This window comes from Motacilla alba, chromosome 1, assembly GCF_015832195.1.
Source record: "Motacilla alba alba isolate MOTALB_02 chromosome 1, Motacilla_alba_V1.0_pri, whole genome shotgun sequence".
In the NCBI taxonomy this organism is placed as follows: Eukaryota; Metazoa; Chordata; class Aves; order Passeriformes; family Motacillidae; genus Motacilla; species Motacilla alba.
This window is the reverse complement of record NC_052016.1, coordinates 33,411,201-33,433,560: the sequence shown is the minus strand read 5'-3', so window position 1 is coordinate 33,433,560 and position 22,360 is coordinate 33,411,201. Positions and strand designations below refer to the sequence as shown.

At 45.5% G+C, this 22,360-nt stretch overlaps 1 protein-coding gene across 2 annotated transcripts in view; it reads left to right on the top strand.

Annotated features, from left to right (window-relative positions):
• The first annotated feature begins 2,074 nt into the window (after positions 1-2,074).
• The window catches only part of IGSF11 (immunoglobulin superfamily member 11), a 104,264-nt gene continuing 83,978 nt past the window's right edge, over positions 2,075-22,360 (top strand). The window contains exon 1 of one of the 2 annotated variants that reach the window (XM_038135458.1): positions 2,075-2,627. In XM_038135458.1, the coding sequence (XP_037991386.1) occupies positions 2,555-2,627 (73 nt within the window). In that variant the 5' untranslated portion in view covers positions 2,075-2,554. The other variant, XM_038135467.1, reaches the window with a different exon arrangement.

Here is a 22,360-nt window from a genome sequence, read left to right as displayed (position 1 = left end):
ATTATGCTCACTGCACTTCTTAGGAAGCACATTAATTCATTTATTGTAGAAGGTGAACTGATCTTTGCTGTTTACCTGCCAGCTGATGCACAGCAGGATGCAAGGAACAGTCCAAAGTGAGCTGGTATGGCATTTGCTAAATGCAGTGTTATCCTTATACTAAAAACCACACTTATTTCCATTAGATCAAGACAGCTTCCAAGCCTTGGCAGATCAGGAAGGCAGTGCAGCAGTCCTAGGGTGAATATGCAATTTTTCTTGTTTTCACTTGATTTGTCTTAGCATCTTTTATTCTTGGAAGTGATCTGCAGGAGTAAGGGCAGTGGCAGGCCACTGTGCCAAAGATGCTCTGTGCTCTCTGCCCTTGAGTTTGCTGAAGGAGGTTATGTTTGGCAAGAAATGTTTGTGGGCCTTCATTGTAAGTGAACGTGTGGGCATACTCATTGTATTCCTCAAGGTGCTCACTGTGTGTATGCACAAGGATGGAGGTTTCCTGGAACTGCTTCTGATCATAAAATTATCATTTTCCTTTGTCCTTTTGCTTGATGAAAAATGCAGCAAGTCAGCTGGAGAAAAGAGAAGCAGTCTGAGAGAGTCTGAGAAAACTTCAATTCCCATATTGCCACAGAATGAGGGGAACAGCTGGGCTATGACTCTCCCTTCGATGCTTTTCTGAAGTGTTATGCTTCAGCTGCTTGAGCCTTTGCCAAGAGCTGGCTCCTTAATGGAGCAAAACCCTCTTTTAGTCTGCCTGCCCATGGCAGGGCTGGGGTGGAGGGTGCTTTGCAAGAGTGCTAGAACTGTCAGAACACCTGTATCATCAGGTTTGATGTTGGAGAACATGCAGAACAGGCACCAGACCAACCTGAAAAGAGATCAAAGGGTAAATCCCCTGAGTCACCATGTGATGCCTTCTCACCTCTCTGAGCCACCTCTTGCTGAATGAAATCCCAGCCCATGTGGCAGTGAGCAATTTTGCTGCCTGATAAGGGCAGGTCAACTATTGCTCCTTGTAAACAGAGTTAGTAGTTTTATTTCAGAACTAAGATAACTGGTAAGCCTGCTGGGGTGACATTTTCACCTAGTCCTCTGATAGAAGTTTGCTAAAGCTTCATGCTGGGCAAGACAGAGCTTGAACTAGGCTAACCAAGGCTGATGAGATGGTAGTTAGCTTTCCACATACTGTTATTATGAGCACCAGCTTGTTTTTTTTTCATGGTTCTTGAAGTAATTTCTGTTTTTCCACCCCTGAGACTTTTCCTTGCCACCTTCACTCCTGGGTGCAGCTCTCCCCCACACCGCTTTACGGGGTAGTGCGGCCATATAAAGGGTCAGAGCACCTTTTGAGACAACTGGCGAGGCAGACACCTGCACAGTGCTGAGCAATAGGCTAGTCTGGGCAGGGGGATGCTCCCAGGGACTGTGACTGGGAAGGAGGTGAGGAGAAGCATGACAAGAAGGATTCACTGCCTGCAGGATGCAAAGGCTGCACAGCTGTGCTTTGGTAGGGAGGAAACGTTGAATGAGGGAATGAAGCAATTGGACATTTGACAGAATTGTTAGAGTTTTCCTTGTCAAACTGCTTATTTTCACAAAGCAAAACTACTGTGATAAGACTTGGACAGGGTGCTGGCTGTGCGCAGAGTCATTCTGTGTGAGCTTTCTGCTTGATCCTTTCCCCAGAAGATCACCCTACATTCATAAAGGGCTCCTTTCTTCCTTTTCTACCCTCTACATACACACTTGATTTGTGCTGATTTTCAACTGATCAATTTTTCTGCGCAGCCTTAAGAACTGCACTGACTTAAGCTTGTGACACAACTTGTTGGCGATTCCTGCGTTTCACAGTATTGCAGTTCCTCAACTCCAAGAACTGCCTCACACCCTTTGGAGATACCTTGGTCGGTTTTACAGGAGTGCGGAATGCTCGTGTTTCCCAGGCTCCTGCATGGCGGAGTTAGGGTGGTTCATACCTTTGCAGTGTTTACACCGTGCGCTGCAGTGGTGACCAGTCCCATGCAGACAATCCCAAATATTTTGCTATTTGTGTGCTGCCGCTGTCGTCTTCAATGCAGCTGTAGGCAGGCTCCGGAAAGAAGAAGCCCCCACGCTGCCGCGATGATCCAGAGGAGCGCTGGGGGTGCAGTCTCCAGCCCTGCGCTGGACCGCACCTCCTCACCCTGGCCCGTGTAGCATCCCTCCGGATGCAGCGGCGCCGGGTTAGCGGGGAAGGGGAGGAGAGGGGATCCCCCAATTTGTGCGGAGAGAGGAGGAGGGTGGTGGGACGTGCCGCTGCGCGCCGGGACGGTGCCGCGCGGGGGGTGACAGCCGCAGCCCGGCGGGTTGCGGGGGCGGCTCGGGGCCGCCAGGCTGCGCTCTCGGTCCGGCCGCCGCGCCTGCCGCCCTCCCCGGGCGACCGGGGCTTGGGGCACGGCGGAGCCTCGCCGCGAGCGGGCGGTCCCGGGACGGCGGCGGCACCACCGGCGGCGGCACCTGCGGCGGCGGGGAAAGGCAGGGCTCGGCGGCCCGCTCCGCGCCCCTCGCCCGGCCCGGCATGACGCGGCGGCGCCCCGGCGGCGGCGGGAGGTGGGTGCCGGCAGCCCTGGCCGCGCTCCTGGCCCTGAGAGGTGAGTGCTGCACGGGCGGAGCGGGGCGCGGCACCCGCGCTCGGGGCATCGCCCTGGGGCCGCGGGGTCGCCGCCGCCGGTGCCACGGCGGTGCCCCGCGCGTGGGGAAGTTTTGATTGCGGTCCCGCCGGTGATGCTCGGGAATGCGGCGGCAGGCGAGTGCTTTTGCAGGCAGGCGTGGGGAAGGAGCGCTGCTCTGCTCGGCTCCTTCTGCTGCCTCCGCTGCACCATCCTTCCTACTATTCTTATATATACATATTTAATTTAATTTATATATTTATTTTTTTTACGGTGCTATAAAACTTGCTTGAAACTGGTCTTCACGTACGGCTCAGTTGTCTGGGCCTAGCACCTTGGTAATCTCACCTGTGTGGAAAACTCTGGTCTATCCCTCAGGCCCTGAGGTAGCAGGGAACTTTCCGCAGAGATGGTGACAGGCTGCTCGGAGCCCCCTGTGTCCCCCCCATCCTCTCCTCTGCCTCCTCCTTCCAGGCACACGGCGCACCGCTTCAGCTCTAAGATACGTGCCTGCCCCCGGGGACGTGGAGACTCCAGCACCTCCCGCCCCCTATAGCCCTTCCGAAATAAGGTGTGTTCCCTGGTCTCTGTGTGGAGAGGAAACAAATTGCATATGACAGATGCTACTCACATCACTTAGCGCATTGCCGGGGAGCACCAGGAGGTGCTGCATTAAGGGCAGCAGGAGAAACTACCAAGTGCAAGATGTTCAGACTCATCTGTTGATCAGGTGTCAATGCCTCCTTTCAAGTAATGCTAAACTTTAGAGCAGCCTGATCGGTTGTGGTTTACAGAGGTCCACATGGCAATTTTCTTAAGGTCTGGCCTTTAATGCAGACACTCTCTAAGCAGTTTTGCAAGGCTCAGCTCAGCAGTGAGCAGCCCACAGCTTTGAGACAGCTGGGCCACCTTCACTGCTGGGAAACTGGGAAACTTGCTGCAAGAGGTCCCTGAGACAGAGGGAGGGCAGTAAGAAAAGATGGGATCTCCCATGAGAAGACCAGAGATGTCTCAGCAAAGTCTAGATGAAACCTCCTCACAGTCAGGATCTGGGTGGAGTCTGCTGCTTGGGTGGCTGTGCCGAGTTGTTGCTGTCCTGCGAGGCATAGCAGGCTTTCCCCTCTACCCAGGACCTGTTTAGAAACAAGTCTTGTGATGGATAACTGAACTTTTCACAAATGCCTCAGCCTCAAATGCACCCTGCATTCCTGTCCTCAGAAAATGTTTGGGAGTTTGAGTCTCATGCATTAACTGTAAATTGCACCTGCTGACTTCAAAGAGATGAATTATGCAAAAAAAAAATAAATTACTAGCATTAAATTGAAAGAAATAATCTCAGCTTTCATATGTTACCCTATTGATTCGTTTTTTGTCCTTTTCCCAATTTGGAAAGCAAGTTCAATTATTTTCAGCTTCTCAGTGCTACAGGTTTTTTTGCCTGCAGTCATTGCAAAGGTGTAAATGTCTATGGAGTTACTGGACTTGCTCCAGTTAAAGGCATATAAGTGGTGAAGTCCTTCTGTTGATGTGATGTCACTGCAAAAACATACAACAATAATCAGATATAAGGTTAAAATTGAAGGAGTATTTAATTATCCTTTTAAGCAGAAAGATTGACTCAATATTTAATTTTGTTGTTGTTGTTGTTGTTGTTGTTATTGTTGTTGTTGTTGTTGAGGGCACCCAGGGGTGGTGGCATTGGACAGAACTAGGTGTGCAAACACACTTTTCCATGAAATATTTATCTGCACTAGTGTAATGGTTTTTCTTGCAATTTCCTTTAAGACTTCATAATTACCTGAATGAAACACCTATGTCTCAAGCTTGGCTTTTTTTTTTTTTTTTTTTCATTTTGTCTATGGAAGAGTCTTTAGAAGATGGTGGTAGATGAAAATAGCTGTGGTACACAGTTATTTCTGTGGTACACAGCATGGCCGTATTTTTCGGTGGTTCTTGAGTTCGAAAAGAAAACACTGTAAGACATACACCCAGGAAAGCTGAAATTACATTGGGAGATTTTTTTCTAAACAACATTTGCAGAAGATTAGTAAGTGTGTTTCTGCACTTGGCTGCCAAGTATGGTTAGGAAGAGTGATTTTTAAAATTTTTTTTCCCCTTTCTGAGATTTTAGACTGGTTTAGAAGATAGAAGAAAAATGAGGGGTCATATGCAAAGTGATTCCTAAATTAAAAGTAAGATTTAAAACTAGAAGGATCTTTAACTGTATAAGTGTATAATCAGGCAAAATACTTAATGCCAAGAAAATGAAAATTATTGGGGGAAAAAAAAAAGACCTTGGAGGTAATTTCATCATTCTCACACTTTATACCTACAATAAAATAAAATTAGACTTCATAGTGATATTTAAGTCAATTATTATAGTGCCAATTTTCTTATGTTGCTTTGCAATTTGTAGAATAACAATTGTTCTTTGTAAATGGCTCCAGTTGCCCATTTTCTGGGCCTATTATATCCATGTTTAATGGTCTTGGGCCAAGGGCAGCATCTATGTTTTCCCTCTAAAACATTATAAGTATAACAATTTTTTGTGGAAATAATATTTTCCCAGGAGAAATCTAGGGAAAGATAGGTGGGAATTCTCTTTAGAGCTTTGAAACCAAACCTGGGATTGCTAATCAATCCTCCTATGTCTCCAGAAATAGCATCCTGCAAATTGTCAAATGTGGTAGAAATCACACATCGGGTACAGTCAGAGTGCAGAACTGACGTGTTTTTTAACTGCATAGTGTTTGGATCCTGTGACACAGAATTGCAACAGGTGAGATTTCAGTGTGTTACAGTCCACTGCAGATGGATCTTGCAAGACCAGGGGGTGAGGGTGCCTGGCTGTAGTGGATTAATGCAACAGCAGGTCTACAACTCCTCACATGACTTTTTGGAGTTGCCCTCCTGTGGGTCTGAGGTTCTCACAGCTGAAACACTTTTGGCCTTGCAGCACCCTTGTCCTACCCACCCGTGCTTCCCAGCCCTGTGTCAGGCCCTCAGCCTTAGAAAGGGAGTATACTGTGTCAGTCCCTTGCCCTTCCATGCTTTTACAGTTTTTTTTTTGGAACAGATTGCCATTTGTGTCAAGCTGTGTGGTTTTGTGACGTGTAGCTAAATCATTTTGCTCACGACCTGACCTTGGTCCCCAGCAGTAGGCACAGATGCATTAACCACTTATTTTTGAAGTGGGCATCATTCCCTTATTTTGGAAACCAATTCTTTATATTTGTCTCTTCAGTATTGCCTAAACTGCAAATTTCTTTTTATAAGATTCTGTTCTCAAGGGATCTCAGAGTGCCTCAGGAGCAGCTATATTTAGTTGCTCAGTAGTAATATGGATATACAAAGTATGGTATAAACAACTCTTTAACTTAGGAAACTTAGGAATTATTTTTCCTGCCTTCCTGGGGGAGTAGTGTTTTTATTCTTGTACCAATAATACAGATGGAGAAAGCAAGACTCAGAGAGACCTCGTGACCCACTGAAGGTCAGTGGATGCTGGTAGTAATCTTGAGTGTCTTGGAACAAACTGTAACCACAGGAGGATGCTTAAATTTATGCAGCAGGTTAAGCAATAATGTAATGGTCCTCTTTAGGGATGTTCACTACTAAATTGTGGTGAGTCATCTATATTTAGAAGGATGCTACTATCATCGTGCTTTTTAAGTAAAGTGCTTTTAACACAGTTTATTTCAAGGAGAAGTGCATGCACTGAAAATCTGTTCTTTGTAGTTTCCTCCTTGTGGAACATTAATGCTGCCCTCCCTATTGTAAGTGTTCAGAGAAAAATTTAGCTCCTGGTTGTTTAACAGAGAGCAGGGTAGCAAAGACAGTTCTCTGGTTATTACTACCTTGTGTTTGCACAGTTATTTATGAACATTACCTAACTGAGAATCTCCAAACTTACTTTGTGAGGGCAGTCAGTTTGATTTACAGCATGGAAAACTGATGTGTGCAGGGATGAAATTATTTTCTTGCTGTCAGATAGGACATTTGCTCAGCCTCTCCTTTATAGAAGTCACAATTACAGGGCTTCTGGTCATATGCCTCCCTACTTTATTCTTGCAACTGTTTCATGCCTTGTGCACCAGGGAGAAAGCACAACATTTTTAACTGTGCAGAGTGAACTTTTAAGGGTTTTTTTCTTAGAAGTTTTCATCTCTTTGGTTTTGGATGTCACTTGTGTCCTGGCTTCTGCCTTTTTTTTCACTGCTTGAGTTGGGCTGCTCTATTTCATCAGGATTGAGGAATTTGGTTTCATTCTAAATGGAAGTGGAAGTCAAATGCTTTGATGGTTTTGAAAGGAAATTTTTGAGAGAAATTCCATCTTAGGACACTGATATTTTGTCTCTTTGTGTAGTTGTATTGTTATAATACAAGGAAGTACCCTAAGCAAAAAGACATTTTGATGTGAAAAGTCAAAATTTTTCATACCAAAGATGCTTAAATTGGATGTTTCTGTATTTTTGATTTTTCCCCCCCCATTTTTCTTTTGAAACACAGTTATGATTTTACAAAACATCCCATGTTTGATAAGTTTCAGTTTAGTGGAAGTAAATTCAGTAAAGCTTTAGTGGTTGCTGCTTTTTATTTTTACAGGGCATTTTAAAAGAACAGAGATAAAAACCAACTTGCCACACTTGGTTGTACCTGTGCAGTCTCTGCCCATTATTTTTGCCATCTTGACACATGTATGCAGACACCATGGACACACATATGTGGCACTGCTCTTGTCCTTTCCTTATTCATTGTGCTGTAGAGCATTGTACTGAAAAAGTCAAGTTTCTATTTAAGAAATACAGCAAATATTTGTTAGTATTTGTTTTCCCTTCTGGAACAGTCACTGGAGAAATCAGAACAGGACTAGCAGGTTGAGCTTAGTCCCTCATTATTTGTGCATGTGCAGAGCCACAGCTCTCCTCCTGGCAGCATAGCAGTACTTGTACATTTGCATCTCTGCATGAAGCTAATTTCAAGTGTAATTTTGGTATTATGCTGATCAGATTGCTTATTTAGGGACAAAAACTTGTGCAGTTATTTTCTCATACTCTCATGAGCCAACCTAACTATGAGAACATGAGCTTCTGCTTCACCAGCATCAGCAGGAGAAAGCCAATGTCTGAACTCCAGTTACTCCAGTTACCTCTGAGCTTTGATTTTACCAGGAATGCTGAAGCCAGGAGTGTTGTTTGTGGGGAGGCAATGGCACCCTGTTTACAATCTGTGGTGCATTTCTGCAGCAGCCTGTCAAAGCAGTCCTGGGCCAGGTCAGCCCGCTGGCCTCTGCTGCCATGGCCAAATCTGGATGCTCCAATGGGAGGTGCCAAAACCTCCTCAGTGAGAAATTGGTGCCAAACATTTAGCATAGAGGAGCCTGGTGTCATGTCTGTGCTACAGGTTGCTCTAGGAGTAGGCTGGTATATGCATTGCTCTGGACTTCAATGCCTACAAAACCCAATTTTCTCTTAATTTTAGGGTATGAGCACACTCTACTTCCTTGCCATAAAATGAATTAAGTCATATGTATTCCTTCTACCAATGCAGAGTGAATAAAGCATCCATCTCCTCCCCTTCTTCAGGCAAACCCCACCACTCACAAAGCAGCAGACGTAAAACTTCCCCCTTGCCAGGGGCCAGGTTGAGCTGGGCTAAGCGAGCCCCCTGGTGCCGTGTCCTCAGCTGGTGTCCCGCAGGGTGGGTGTGCAGTGGCCTGGACACACCAACCCCTCGGCCTCCTGAGCAGAGGGGCTGTGGGTGGGCTGCAGGCTCAGCTCTCCCCCTGCCCAGCACATTAACAGCTCTGCCAGGAGTGGGTGGGTTGGCACACCCTCTCTGCAGGCCCACTGGGGGAATTACTTCCTAATCCCCACTAATTAGAAGTTGGCTAGTGCCTGGAAGCATGAGGGTACAGTGATGTTACGTTTTTTCCATTCTATTTTTTGGGTCTTTTTGTTTTTTGTTCTACCTGATACCAGATGTATCCTACATCTGTGTATGTTCCCAATATCCTTATAAATGCATGGGCCCCTGTGATTTCTGCTGAGCTTCTGACTTGACTATAACATGGGCTAATCATTCCTGAAAGTTAATTATTGCCTGTGCTTAGAAGAAGTAGAAAAAGTAAAAACAGAAAAGGAAAATGACAATATTTTCCTTATGTCTAGTCATGTTTCCTGCTCTTCAGTTATGCTGAACAACCTTTTTTTTTTCTCTTGAAGAAACAGACACAAAAAGCCCACAAGCAAACAAAACTCACTGAGATGTACCTGTTTCACTTCTTCATTCCCATTTGATAATTTCTATTTAACTCATCTCCAAGTTAATTTGTCCCAGTTTTAATAGTGTTTGACCGTTAAGTGTTTTTGACTGTTCAATGACAAAACCTCTCTCTGCCTTCTGCATTTTCAAATGTGCCACGCAGAAGTAACCACAGCAATTCCAGCTGAGGGTGCACTTTCAGTATTCATGGTGGCATTAGAATACTTCCAGCATCCTTCTTTTCAGCCTCTGCCTTTAGACACCCTGACAGCTTGCTTGCTTCTTTGACCACCGTTGTATGTTGAACAGATGTTTTCATTGAGCCGTTCACAGTGATACCAAGATATTTTTCTCAAGCGATTACATTTGAATTAGAGCCCCATGGTATATGAGTAGTTCAGATTATTCTCTCAAGTTCTTATTACTGTCCGTTTGGTAATGTTGAATTTCATCCTGCATTATGCTGCCCACTTGCTGAGCTTTGTCAGATCCCTTGGAAGTCTCTCTCAATCTTCTTTTGTCTCAGCCAGCTCAAATCACTTTGCCAGCTTCCTGTCTCTCTTCCAGATATTAAGGAATAGATTAAACCACCCCAGAACTGGTTAGAAACCTGGGGGTAATCCCTTGTAATCAGGGCCAGAGCGAGGGCAGAGGCAGAGGGGCTCCCATGCCTCTGAGCCTGGGCACTGCGGAGTGGGGCAGCAGCTCTGGACTCAGCCTGACCTCAGCTGGCCTGAACCCCACTGGGGGCAAGGCAAGGGGAGAAGTTCCCATGCCAGGGAAGCAGGGGACAGGTCTGGCAGTGGACTGGCGTCCTGCCCAGAACGGTTTAGCAGGTGCGCTTTGAAGTGACAGAAAATTAATTACTTAGTACTGTCCTTTTCCTTCCAAAATTAGAGTAGATTGCAGGGCCATAAGTTTCCCTGAGCAGAGATCAAGGTGGTTTGTCTCTTATTATGTACTTTTATGGGCTTAGAGTACTGGGCTGGTTTAACCAACCCTGCTGACACTTCCAGGTTAGCCTGTAGCCTCCGTTATGAAGAGCACGCTAACTTCAAGAACCACCTGACCTAGCAAGACTTTGCTGGTCTTTGCTAGTTACAACCACTTGAGAAATTTCTTTCTTCAACTGTTCTGCACTTCTGGACTTGTCTCTTAAATGTACTGAAGTGATTGGGTTTTGGCTTTTGCAGTTGGCCTTCAGTTTTGTTTTCAGTCCCATCTACCATTTTATGAGGCAACTGTTTAGACTGAATCACTTCTTGTTTCTGTTGTTTGGCCATACAATGTGTTCTCTTGCTTCTCAGCAGTTTTTTGTTTAGAGCACTGAGTACCTTCTCAATGATGATGTTGAGATTGCTTCAATACACCACAGTACAGTGTAACAATTTTAGTTCCGCTGCTTTTGGAGTTAGGCTGTTTTGACTCTTTCTGCTTCAAATTGTTTCTTCTAACAAGTAAGAGGCACAATGCAAAATTCAGCTACTGTATTTCTCACAGGGATGTTAACTTTGATTGTGTAGCAGTCACTGTTACTTTGTATCTTTATATCAATTGCAGGATTTTCGCTTCTAAGTGCGCTGGGACAGGTTGTTCCAAGTCCTACTTATGCTCTTTTAGACACTGCAGAATTGTAGCCTGCTGTGACTCTTAGCTAATTCCTGCACATGTTGCTGAAGTCACTATTTTTTTCTGTTTTTTTTTGACTTTGTTCCTTTGCTCTCACTCCACACCATGCAGTAGATATTCTTTACCTGATCAGGAGACCATTGGGAAATACAGGTTGCTTTGGTGAGAGGTTTTTTTTTTTTTTTAGTTAACTTTTCTCCCTCTTTAGCCTTGGCTATCTAGTTGAGATTTGTGAATCACCCATCCTGCAGTCTGATGTATCTGACTCTTTACCCACAAAGGTAAACATTTCCAGGAAGGGCATGAGTCTGTGATGAATTCTGCAGCTGTGGACACACAGACTGCAAGGCATGTTGGACGCTGTGTTGGTTGGTATGGCTGTACAAAGAGGTTGTTGCATCATGTTGTAGGGGCTGGTTCACTGCATCGAACCTGAAGTGCTTCTTGGAGTTTTTGCTCCAGCTGCACACCACCTGCTCTGATCTGTGCTCCCATGTGGTCTATCAGCATTAGCTGCACTCTGGAATGTTTGGTTTGGAGGTGATAATCTCAGCAAACGCAGCCCTGCTTCTTGGTTAAAGGGTCCCAGGGAGGTCCTGCAAGGAATGCATCACTAACGCTGCTGCCTCTCACTGCCTGTGCCAGTGAAGGGGGCCTGGAGCTCCCCTTGGGGAAGGAGACAGGGACGGGTGGAAGATGGGTTGCTTTAGTGAAGCAGAAGGTGATGGAGGGCTTCTGCAGGGCACTGCTGAGCATGTGTGACTTCTGGGCTGCTTCCATAGCTAACTATGTGGTTGATCTTCACTGTTTGATGGGGTTTGTTGTCTTATCCTCTCCATTGGTTGTGGAGCTGCTCGTGTGCAGACCTACTTGGCTTTCTGGCTGTGTGAGCTAGTGACTCGGAGAGGTTGGGAGGACCTTGGCTACTTGGCAGAGGGACAGAATGGCCTCAGTCTGTCTGCAGAATCGTCATGTCCTTGGCTTGTCAAGGGCAGCCCTTCCTTTTGCCCCTGAAACAGCTGCTGCGCCCTGGGCCCTTATTACGGGACTCATCCGCAATCAGCGCCTCCCTCTCCTGTGCTGGAAATGCCTCGGACACGGGGAGCAGGCTTGTGCATCTCAGCTGCAGCAAGGCTGTGCTTTGCTTGTGCTTTGGGAAATGCTCCGTGCTAGCTCTACTGTAGCTTTTTTGCATAGTTTCATCTGTTCTGGCTGCTTTCACCCTTATTCCCAGTGGCTGTTTTGCCTTTTTTTTGCCTTTTTTTTTTTTTTTTCTTTTGCAAGACTTCATTTCAGATGCCACATTGACAGCAGTGTCTGTTTATGCACAGAATAGGTACAGCACAGGCAGGCTTCTCCCACCCCCTGGTCCCTATCCTCCAGCCCTCCCGCATTACGTGCCCCGTCCCCCACGGCTTCACCCTCGCTGGGAGCTCCAGCTCTCAGCTCACAGCGAGGGCATCGCTGCAGGTGAAGGGGGGGAGCTGAGGCATCCCACCGCCACCGGCTTGTGTTGCATCCTAATTGCAAATAGCCCTTCCGGCGTCAGCAGTTTGTGGGAATAATTGACAGGAGGTGCCGGCGAGGTGCTGAGTCAGAGCGAGGTGTGCTTGCCAAGTCACTGCAGCAGAAGGAGTCCGATCGCCTCGTGTGGAGGGAAGCCAATGGACGGTGGGTTTCCTAGCTGCCTTTTGGGCCTCTTTCTTTCCTTTCTCTGAGGCTGCAATTCAACAGCAGTGATGCTATGCATGTAAAAACCAGGGGATTGGGGGAGCTCTTTATTTTTTGCTTTTTCCTTTTTTTTTTTTTTTTTTTTTGGCTGAGAGCACTGGGATTAGGGGATGTGGGCTCCATTCCCACCTGCTGCCACTGGGTTTCTGTGCTCCGAGCAAGCAGAAGGGGTAGAGAACACATGGGGGATAGTGTCGAGAGAGTGGCCCTAGTGACAGATTGATGTCTCCTGGGAGAGGAAAAGCAGCATGTGACATCCTCAGCTGGGAAGGGGGATAGCTATGCAAGCCGAAAAAGCTGCAAAATAAAATTACTGGAAAGGTGTTCTGTCCTGTCCTTCCTGAGGGTTGTTTCTGCTGCAGTGTCCTACCATTTATTTAGGGGTTTGAAATTACTCGTTTGACATGCAGGAAGATGAGTGCTTGTCCTGTATACATCTAGCACCTGATGGACCTCCAGGTCAGGCTCATGAGAGCTTTGTCATTTATTCCTGACCTTCTTGAATACAGCTAACATCAATGTTTATACCACAGCTGAATCTTTCCCAGAGGTCTGGATTCCATCCTTTTTCTTGCTTCAGGGTGCCTTCAGTTGTCTTTGTCTTTCTCCCTCTCTGTAGCACAGGGTACCTTTTTCCTACCTTGGACAAAAGTCAGTATTTGTTTCACAGTGATCTAAATATATGTGTCTGCTGTGTGCTGCCTTTGTAGGGAGAGCATACTATTTTTGCTTTTAGTAACCACTTTGTGGAAAGAGATGAGGAGCATGAAGACAGAGGCCCATGTATTTTTCAAAACCCTTCCTATCTATGCTGCGCTCTGCCCACCCACTTTTTTAATGCTAATCCTTGTATAATCTTTCTCTTCACTGACTCAGGTAACAGCCATGTTATCTAGATCACCATGCAGCTGATGGGGAAAACTGAGGCCCTGAGATGGGAAGTGCCTTTGCCATGGTCATGCAGGACTCCCATGGCCAACCTCGGGTTGGAGCCTGCATCTCCTGACTGCCAGCCCATGCCTTCTCCACTGGGCAATGCTGCCTGGCCACTGATTTAATCAATGACCTGCTGAATACTTTTCATCCTGAGTTTTCGTGGCAGTGGCTCATGGATGGTTATCAATTCTGAGTCTTTAGAGAAAATCTGCAGTGACTAAATCAAATGCAGTTCTTCCCTCATCCTTGTCTTGACCACCTTCATGATGAATATTTTGCATGGGACCCCCCAGAGGGGTGTCCCTGGGGTCATAGGTGAGGGGACTGCGTGTGCAAGATATCTGTCCTCCTCGCCTCCAGCTTGCTGCCTATTCACAGGCTGGGTGCAACTGTGACGCTGGTGGCAATCTTAAACAATCTATGCCTTTTGGAGGAAATATTTCCCGACTGGGTTCTGCTTCAGGATCAGCCAGGGCTAATCAGGATCAGATAAGGGCTGGTTTGGGAGGCCCAGGATGGTCTGAGCTGTGACTGTCCTGCCTTCAAGTTGTGTTTCTGTGTGAGTTTTGCCCTGCATGGTGGAGATGTGCTAGCTGGGGCGCTCCTATAGAGAAGAGAAAGTCTGGTCGTCAGGCATTGTGAAATATTTTCTTCATTGCTTAAGAGAACCTTGGTCTCCATTGGGTCTAAGGCAGCCCTTCTTCCTTATCCACTCTCTACCCATGGTGTGGCTTCACCCTGAAAATAGAAAAAAAATAGAGCACTGTCTATTACAATTGGGATTTTATAAGATACCTATGGGAATTAAGCACACAATTCCCTCAGGTTCTTTTTAAACAGCCTAGCTGATGTGAATTTATGTTGGCAATAAGCAAGAGTGGAAGCAGTCCTGTCAGCAGAGCCACAGCTATTCTCCCTGTGTTTGATATAGAAACTGCTCTGGTAAAGCTTATTTAGCTTTGAGGTCTATGTGTCAGGACCTGGGACTGGAGCCTTCAAGAGGTCTCTGATGTGAAAGGACCCCATGCTCTTGCCTCCTTTGGGTGTCTTTTCAAGCACTCAGAAGGTCTGTGGAAATACCAGTGTGTAATAACACCATTTGTAGGGCCACTGTGCTGGGCTGGACAAATGCACCTGACATCCACTGGGCCAAGGACTGAGCCTGCTATGAGTCAGTCAGGATGATGACACTCTGCCAAACCAACTCTTCTTTCCTTTTCAAGGGGTAAAACCGTGCATGGATGGTAAGGAGTAGCATTTAATTGCAACTCACTGCAATAGAATTTTTTCAGGAGATAATTGAGAGATTCTTCTGACAGCTGCAAGAATCGTTTTTTATTCTCTTTCTCCATAACCAAAGAATGACAACTTGTATCAGTTTTCCACAAATGGAGAAATTCAGTGACAATCATTGTACTTTTAATTAAAAATAAACAGTTATGATATAAAATAATAAAACAACTGCTGGTGATCAAACAAGTTGTGGAATATAGCTGTCACTTAGAACAAATCAGGACACAAACAAGAAGAAAAAGCTGCCTTCATCCTTGCTTATGAGTGAGAATCCTTTCTGGGATTTTGTTTTCGTGGCTAAAATTAATTTTATAGTGTAATTCAGGTTTCTTTTTGGAATTTATTCCTCTGGCCATATAGCCAGGGCACAGCTGGCAGCTTCTCTTGCAGCTGCAGAAGGGTAAAAGCGATTCAGGTGGGAATGCTGCTGACCCTGTGATCCAGTGCTGGCGAGAGGGTCCCAGAAGGCCACTGTTGTATCCTGCCAGTGATCTGCTTCCAGCTTCTCCTCACCCCTTTCACCTTTATGAAAATGTTCACTGTGTGGCTTGATGGACACAAAGGAGTGTCCACCTCTCATTGTGAATTTATGTGAAATGGGCCTAAGTTGTGGAAATCTCATTAAACTAGCGAACTGTGTGAGGCTTCCATTCATTTTGGCTTCACTCAGAGTACAGCTTGGATTATTCTCTCAGATTTGAAGAGTTATTCAGCTTTGGAGCTCAAAATCAACTTAGAGGCTAAAATCAGACTAGGTCTCCTTGGCTTAGCTTTAAAAACAGAATGTATTACACTCAAAGTCCATTAAAGCCAAAATGCTGTCTTAATGCATGTGTATATATATAATATATAATAATGCACATATAACTGTACAGTCAAAATAAAGCAGCACTGGGAAACGCATAAGTTAATGATGCCTTGTTAGGTATCCTGTATCATTTATGGCATGAATCCTGTATCTTTTATGGCATGAATTTTATAGTCTAAGTGGTAGTAAGATTAGAGGTAGGTGAATAATTTATAGCAAATAATTTATTTAATGAATTCCTCTTCCATTTCTATTTGAAAATTGTTTGTGAACATCCTGCGGTTTCTTTGCATTTTACTTATTTGAAATTACTTACTGAATAGCTTCTACAAATAATATTTGACATGCCACATGCTCATAAGAAGGTTTGTTGTTTTTTTTTTTTTTTTTTTTTTTAACTGTTTCCTAAGAGGGAGAGCAGCATTTCATCTCCAGGTTTGGTTGCTCAGCAATGATACAAAGTGAAAGTTCATGCCACAGTGTTTCACTATCCTGACAGCTCAAAGTAATTGCAAAAATTAAGCGGTTTCTGAAAGGTATAAAGAATTAGCTTTATTAATTTTTAATAATTTTTCAGACTGTTTGCGGGGATAGGCAAGTTCAAAACTCAGTTTTGCCAGTGAGTGCTAAAATTGCTCAAAATGTGTTACTTCCTTGTACATTTACGTCACTAAATTAGAATAGCTGCAGAAATGAACAGAATGCTCTAAGGTCCACAGTAAGCAATGTGCTGTGCATATGCCTGACTTCAGGCATATTCCTGAGTAGATGCATAAGTGGTAGAGTGGCAAATTATGAACTTCAGCATATGTTTAAGTGGTTTTCTGAATTAGGGACCAAAATAGAGAACAAAGCAAATTTATCTTTAATGAAAGTGAACATACAAGAGAATTCTGTTTCTTCATCTGCAATTACAGGGCACTGCATCTTTCAGATGGGGAGTGTGGGGAAGTGATATAAATGTTGAATTAAGTTGCAGTATTTCTGATTTCATCAAATACAAGGCAGTTTATCTGAAGTTTCTCATATATGTCACTGTGCTTTCCCCCCCCTTAAATATTGGAGGAAATAGCATGAAGAATTGAAAAACAAATGAACAAAACCTCAGGTATTAGTTTCAGTTTTTATTTATATCATCATCTTTTAAGATTTCTCTGATTTCAGAATATTTTCCGCGTACTTTTATTGGCTTATCATCCCTCTAAAAAAAGTTACTTTGGAAATATTAAATAATGCTTGACAAAAGTAATGCAAAGAATGCATCACAGAAATAAGAACTTTCTCTGGGTCTGCAAGGAATAGGTGTGAGTTACTTTAGCATCTTAAAGAACATCTGCAACAATATCAGCTGCTGAAGGTCCACATTTTTGTGTGCAACTTTTTTGTACATTGTGGAAAGCAGCTTCTGAAGTTGCGTGAGACACCCTTCAGCTCTGCAACACAGGTGATGCTTCGTTGGCCTACCTGAAGGCACAGTTAAACTGTTGTTTTTTTGGGTCTGTGAACCAGTGAGACCTCATATTCTTCCTGTTTGTGTCTTTGGGCTGACCTGTGTGGGGTCTCTTATGTGTAGTAGAGGGTGGAGCATGGCAGTGGGTACCTCACCTAACGTCATGAACCTTTGTTCTTCTATCGGAGGAGGGCTGGGGCAGGGGCTTTGTATCCCAAGGGAACAAATGCTCTGGGCCACAGGGCCCATGGACTTACTGAGTTGAAGTAGCCAGAGAAGAGTACAGACAGTTCAGGAGACGGTGGTCTGGGAAGCTGGGAAGAGAAAGAGTCATCTCTGGGTGATTGATGATGTGTGGGATGCAACTGCAGAAACAGGCAGTTTGGGTGAAGAAGAGCAGTTGTCTCTGCTGACTTGTGAGAGCCAAAATGACCTCCTTGGAGCAGAGAGCCAAAGGAGGAAAGTGTTTTTCCTCATGGCAGTGATCAGAAATGCACCCGAGCCATGCTGTGCACCAAACCTCCAGACCAGACATACCATGAAGACAAGCCTGCCAAATGTGGTCATTGATGTCCATCGGTGCTTGTATGCAAGCAACTTGCACCCACAAGAGGAGGGCTGCTTCCAAAGAGAGGGTTTCTGAACCTCTGTACACATTGCTTGCACTTTAGGTGGATTCCAATCTTGTACACATGGAAATCAGTGGGACAGTTTCAGTGGGACAGTTTCAGCTTCATGTGGTTGGGAAGGTGAGGGAATGTTTGTCAGGCAAGTGAAAGGAGGGCTAGATCTGGACTAGGACTGTGTGTTGCAGGGAGGACTGGGGAGTGCCTGGACTGTGCATTCCCCAATATATATTCCTATTTATTGATCCATGCTCCTCACCCACCTGTCCTCCCCCATGTATTGTACTGTGATGCGAGCCCCAGGGCTGGAGAAGATCCTGTAGGAAAAGCTGGCAGTGAAATTCTGAATATTGCACCAACAGTCTTCTCTCCTCTTTTTAAGGCTTTCAGAACACTAATCACATGAAATATATCCAAACTCATTGCTCATCCCTGGCACCTTTTAGGACCTCAGTGATGAATGTTAAAACATTGAAACATTGAAATTAAAAAGCCATCACCTGTACCAAACAACGTAAACAGCAAATGGTCCCAAGAGTCTGCCACGTGCCCTAACACACCACAGGGATGCCTTTAGCAGCAAAAGAAGTAGCACTGCATCAGGTTTACAAGGGCAGTGATGCTGTACCCCACAAGGGCTGTGGCATTCATGTCTATGACAGGAACAGCATCAAGAGACTTCTTGAAGTAATTGCATCCTCATTATTTTGGGACTAGACCCTGGCCAGCTCAGGAAGGTGGGAGATCAAAGGCCACTTCCGAATTTATCTCACTTTCATAGAGCCTTGGGACAAAAATGGCAGAAGAGGTTGGTTTGAGAAGTGTGGCTATGTCTCCATCCAGTGGTTAGTGCCAATGATGATGAGTTGACATCCCACAATAATTCTATTTGGGGCAATCTCCCAAAAGAAACCTGTGGCAGATGAGAGGCTGCCTTCTTAAAGCTGACTTTTACAGATGTCTAAGATGTGTCTTATCTTGTCTTGTGCCTTTCTGTGTTGTTCTGTCTTCAGTGTTATAAGCATAGACTTATTAATAGTATCAATAAAAATATAATATAATAACAACAACAATAATAATAATTTACTATTTTACACTCCCATGGGAAAGACCTTGGTTATGCCAAGTGGTTCTGCTGTAACTCCAATGGGACAGTGCACAGTTGCAGACCTAAATGGCTGTGGCCATACATCACGCTCTCTGTGTCTCTCTCACAGTTAGCCAGGACAAGTCAAAACAGGCAAAAGGAAAGAAAACAGACAAATTTCCGCATCCATAGCAGCTGGAGTGAACGCCAAACAGATGGGCTCTTCCACCCCGATTATCCTAGCCTCCTAAATATAGAAATACAAGCTTTTTTTTCCCCCCCTTCTTTTCTATTTTTTTATAAATTTAAATTACCCGAGGGGGTGGTGTTAGCTCACGCTAGGGCAGTGCTAACGAGTGCAAATAGAAGTCATCTGCTGACAGAGTCAGATCGTGGCTTCTGCTCATGACTATCCCCCCACCCTGCCCACACACATTTTTTCCATTGGAAGTGTGGGGAATGATAGGGGCTGAAGAAATCCTGTCTGTGGGGTGGGGGAATATGAATGTGTGCATGAAGAGGCTTTTATTTCAAATTCTGTCGGTACTTATGCAAATACACAGAGTAAATAAGCACTAAAGTATATGGTTAAGAACTACATGTCCTTGCCTCCTTCTGCAGATGGTTTGGTGAGTAGATGGGGTAGCAGTACTTCAAGTCACTGGAGGAGTTCACAGCTATTTTGGTTATCATTGCACAAGCACACTGATAGATATGGGGTAGAAAGTTGCAGGATCTGCTTTTTTATCATGTACCAAGTTGCATTTTTTTGCAGCATGCAGAGAGATTGGAGGGATGTCTTCTGGCAGGAGGCTGGTTGTGCCTGAACAACCTCATCCTTTTTGTTCTGCAGTAGTTGACATCAGCAAAGCAGCAGCAGGGCAGTGCTTTGTGTGATTTTTTTTTTGACTTCTTTTGCTGTACTGAGGACTTGGATAGGAAAATTCTGATTTTTTTTTCCAGTGGAGAAACACACCACCTCACAAATGCTGTGTTTTCCATTCATCTTTCAGATTACTTCTGCACTTTCTTGCCCCGGGGGCTGCATTTGGTACCTATTATCAGGCTTTTGCTCCTTGACCAGTCTCTTGCAGGAGGAGGTGCTGCCTGCACAAAATTGCAGAGTGTGTGAGGCTGTGTCTGATCCCTGCCCTGTTCTACACTCTCTACTTGTGGAGAGTGCACACACCTGGGTCTCACTTTCCCCACCTCTAGGAAGGGAATGAATGACAAGGGCTTGTTTCTGGACGTTTCAGGATGCTGTCAGGGAAAAACATTGTATTGGTGCTGTATTACTGTTATCACTGTAACCATGAACCAAGATATATAATGAGGATAAAGGTTAGGAGCAAAACTGCCCTGACACTTGAGGCCCAGCCAAGCAGAACTGCAGTGTTTCTCCCTTGTCATTATGTACAAGGGTGTGTTGTGCTCTGTGGATGTATCTGTGCTACCATCAGTGCAGATATACAAATAGACCGTGTGTAAGACTTCAGAGACTCTGTGAAGAGCTTCTTTATCTTATGGGCTGCTCTCCATGTAAGGCTAGCACATAGTTTATTAAAGCTCCCAGGGCTCATTTTGCTTGTGTGCTCATGCTCTCTTGCAGAAACTCAAACAGTTGCAACCTTAACCCCAGGTGCCAGAGTGCCATACATACCGTTGGCTTCTGTAGGATTTGCATCATCTTTGGAGGTTTCCCACATACAGGAGAGGTCAACAGCTTTTAGAGGAAGCTGGCTGGGGAAAGTATGGAGTTTGCACCATTGAAAAGGGCCTCTAAGAATAAGTTCATCCAAGCAGCTGGCAGGGTGACAGAACTGCAGGAGATCCTGCCTTGGGGCAGAAGGATGAAGCTGGTGATTTCCTGAGGTTGCAGTGCAGGGGATTGTTACCCCACATCTCTTCAGGGTAGAGTACTTCTCTTTTTACACTGAGGTCATGCAGAGTGGCTTGTCAGGACTGTGAAGCACACAGATGCTACAGATTCTGGGTAGTAAGGCAAAAGCAAATAAATACATCTGAAAGCTTCCCCTGAAAACAGTTTGTTTTTAACATGGTGGGGGTCGTTCCACCAATAATAAGCCCAGCTGAGGCTATGGTGAATATTTGCACTGTGTCCCCTAGAGCCTGGGTCAGAAAAGGGTTTTGCAGTCTGGATGCAGCAGCAGACCTGTGCTAGCTTCCACGCCTTTGCTTAGGACTGGAGCAGGATAAGCTCTCGCAGATACTGCATATAGAGGATCACAGTGAGAGGCACCGAATTGGCTTTGCAGCAGAGGAGCTTTGGCAGGGTTTCTTCACTCTGATTCACGAGTGGCTCTATCAAACCTGGCTGGCACAGCACAGGGTCACTCGAGCATCTCCACGCTGTGCACTGGAGTAGTCCTGACCAGCAGCAGCTCAGGGATGAAGGCACACCCGTGCTGGCTCTGCACACTGCCTGCTTGGCAGAGCTGCCTCGCTTAGGCTCCCAGCCACTGCACGCTGGGTCTGTCCCTTGCTGTGGCTGTGCCCCATCCGTGCTGCCGGAGCCAGGGCACTTCGGGCTGTGCTAACCCTAACGGAGCCACCACTGACCACTGTATTTCTGCACCCAGGGCATGGGTAATTCACAGCCGGCTTTGATCCTCTCTAGGGACTCAAACAGCATTTTTAGGATTTAAAAATATAATGGTACTGCAATCTGAGGCTTGTGCTGCTTGTGTTTAAGGATGCCTGGTTATTTTTAGTTCAGCTTTTCACCTTTTCTTGCCTCAGTTTCAGTCTTGATAAATGTTGTTAAAAGCCCTCCTGGTTGCAGTTGCTGCCCCTAAGTAGCTGTGATTTTCATGATTGTTATCCTGTCTTTGCTTTGAGTAACTTTACTATTTTGCCAGGTTTGAAAGAGATTGCATGGAACTTTCCTATCCCAGGATTCTAGAGTTTTGGGGGGGGGGGGGGGGGGGGGGGGGGAGGGGGGAGGGGGGAATGAGTTCCTGCATATATGAAAAGGGAAATGTTTTCTTTTGAATGCTGCCTTTCCACCATGTTGTGTAGCCAGGCCTTGAAACGCAGCAGAAGGGTATCTGTGTGCTTTTTGTCACCTTTGAGACAATCTACATGAATTAGGTTAGATAAAGAGCCTTTGAAAAATCAAATGTGATTGTCCATGTGCTCAGCAGAGGCAACACAGAATTCATTGAGGAAAAAGCCTCAGAGTTTTTACTCCTTGCAGCTTCTTTGTGTGAACTGGGACAAGCCCAGAGCTCCCCTGCAGATGCCATCAGCTGTCACTAGGAGCAGGGAATGGACCCACATCTCCCTTACTTGCTTGGGATACTTCCTTTATCATACTTGGAGGTGGTGGAGAAGAAAGCCACCCTCCTCATGTTCAAGGAGAGAAGGAGCTGGTCAGAAAAGTGACCAAGGCAGGGGTGCCTGCAGACTGAGGAGCAAGGTGAGAATGGGAATGCACTGAAGGGATGGGGGGAAGAAGGGAGGTAGCAGATCCATATGGGACTGAATGGAGGAGAACTCCCTGGGAGTGAAGCACATTAATGGGCTGCTCCCCAAGCCTTTTCTGCTTCAGAAAATCACCTCTCCCAGCTTCTCCTGGAGCAGACAACAGTCACCCAGAGGGATTGAAACTGGGAGGCTTTATGAGGGATCCTTTGGCCTGATGAGGTTCAGAGGAGATGGGGGCAGGATGAGTCTGGGCCTGGCTATGTTACATTTCAGAGGAACTGAAAAACTAGAAGAACTGAGCACCCTGAAAACCTCCTTGGGACTCAGGAATTCTATCTTCAGTCTGGGATTTGAGGGTATACCACAAATATAACCTTCAGTCACACATTTATTCTAAAGCCAGTAAACCAGATTATTAAGTATAGGCTCAGTTTCTGTCTATCC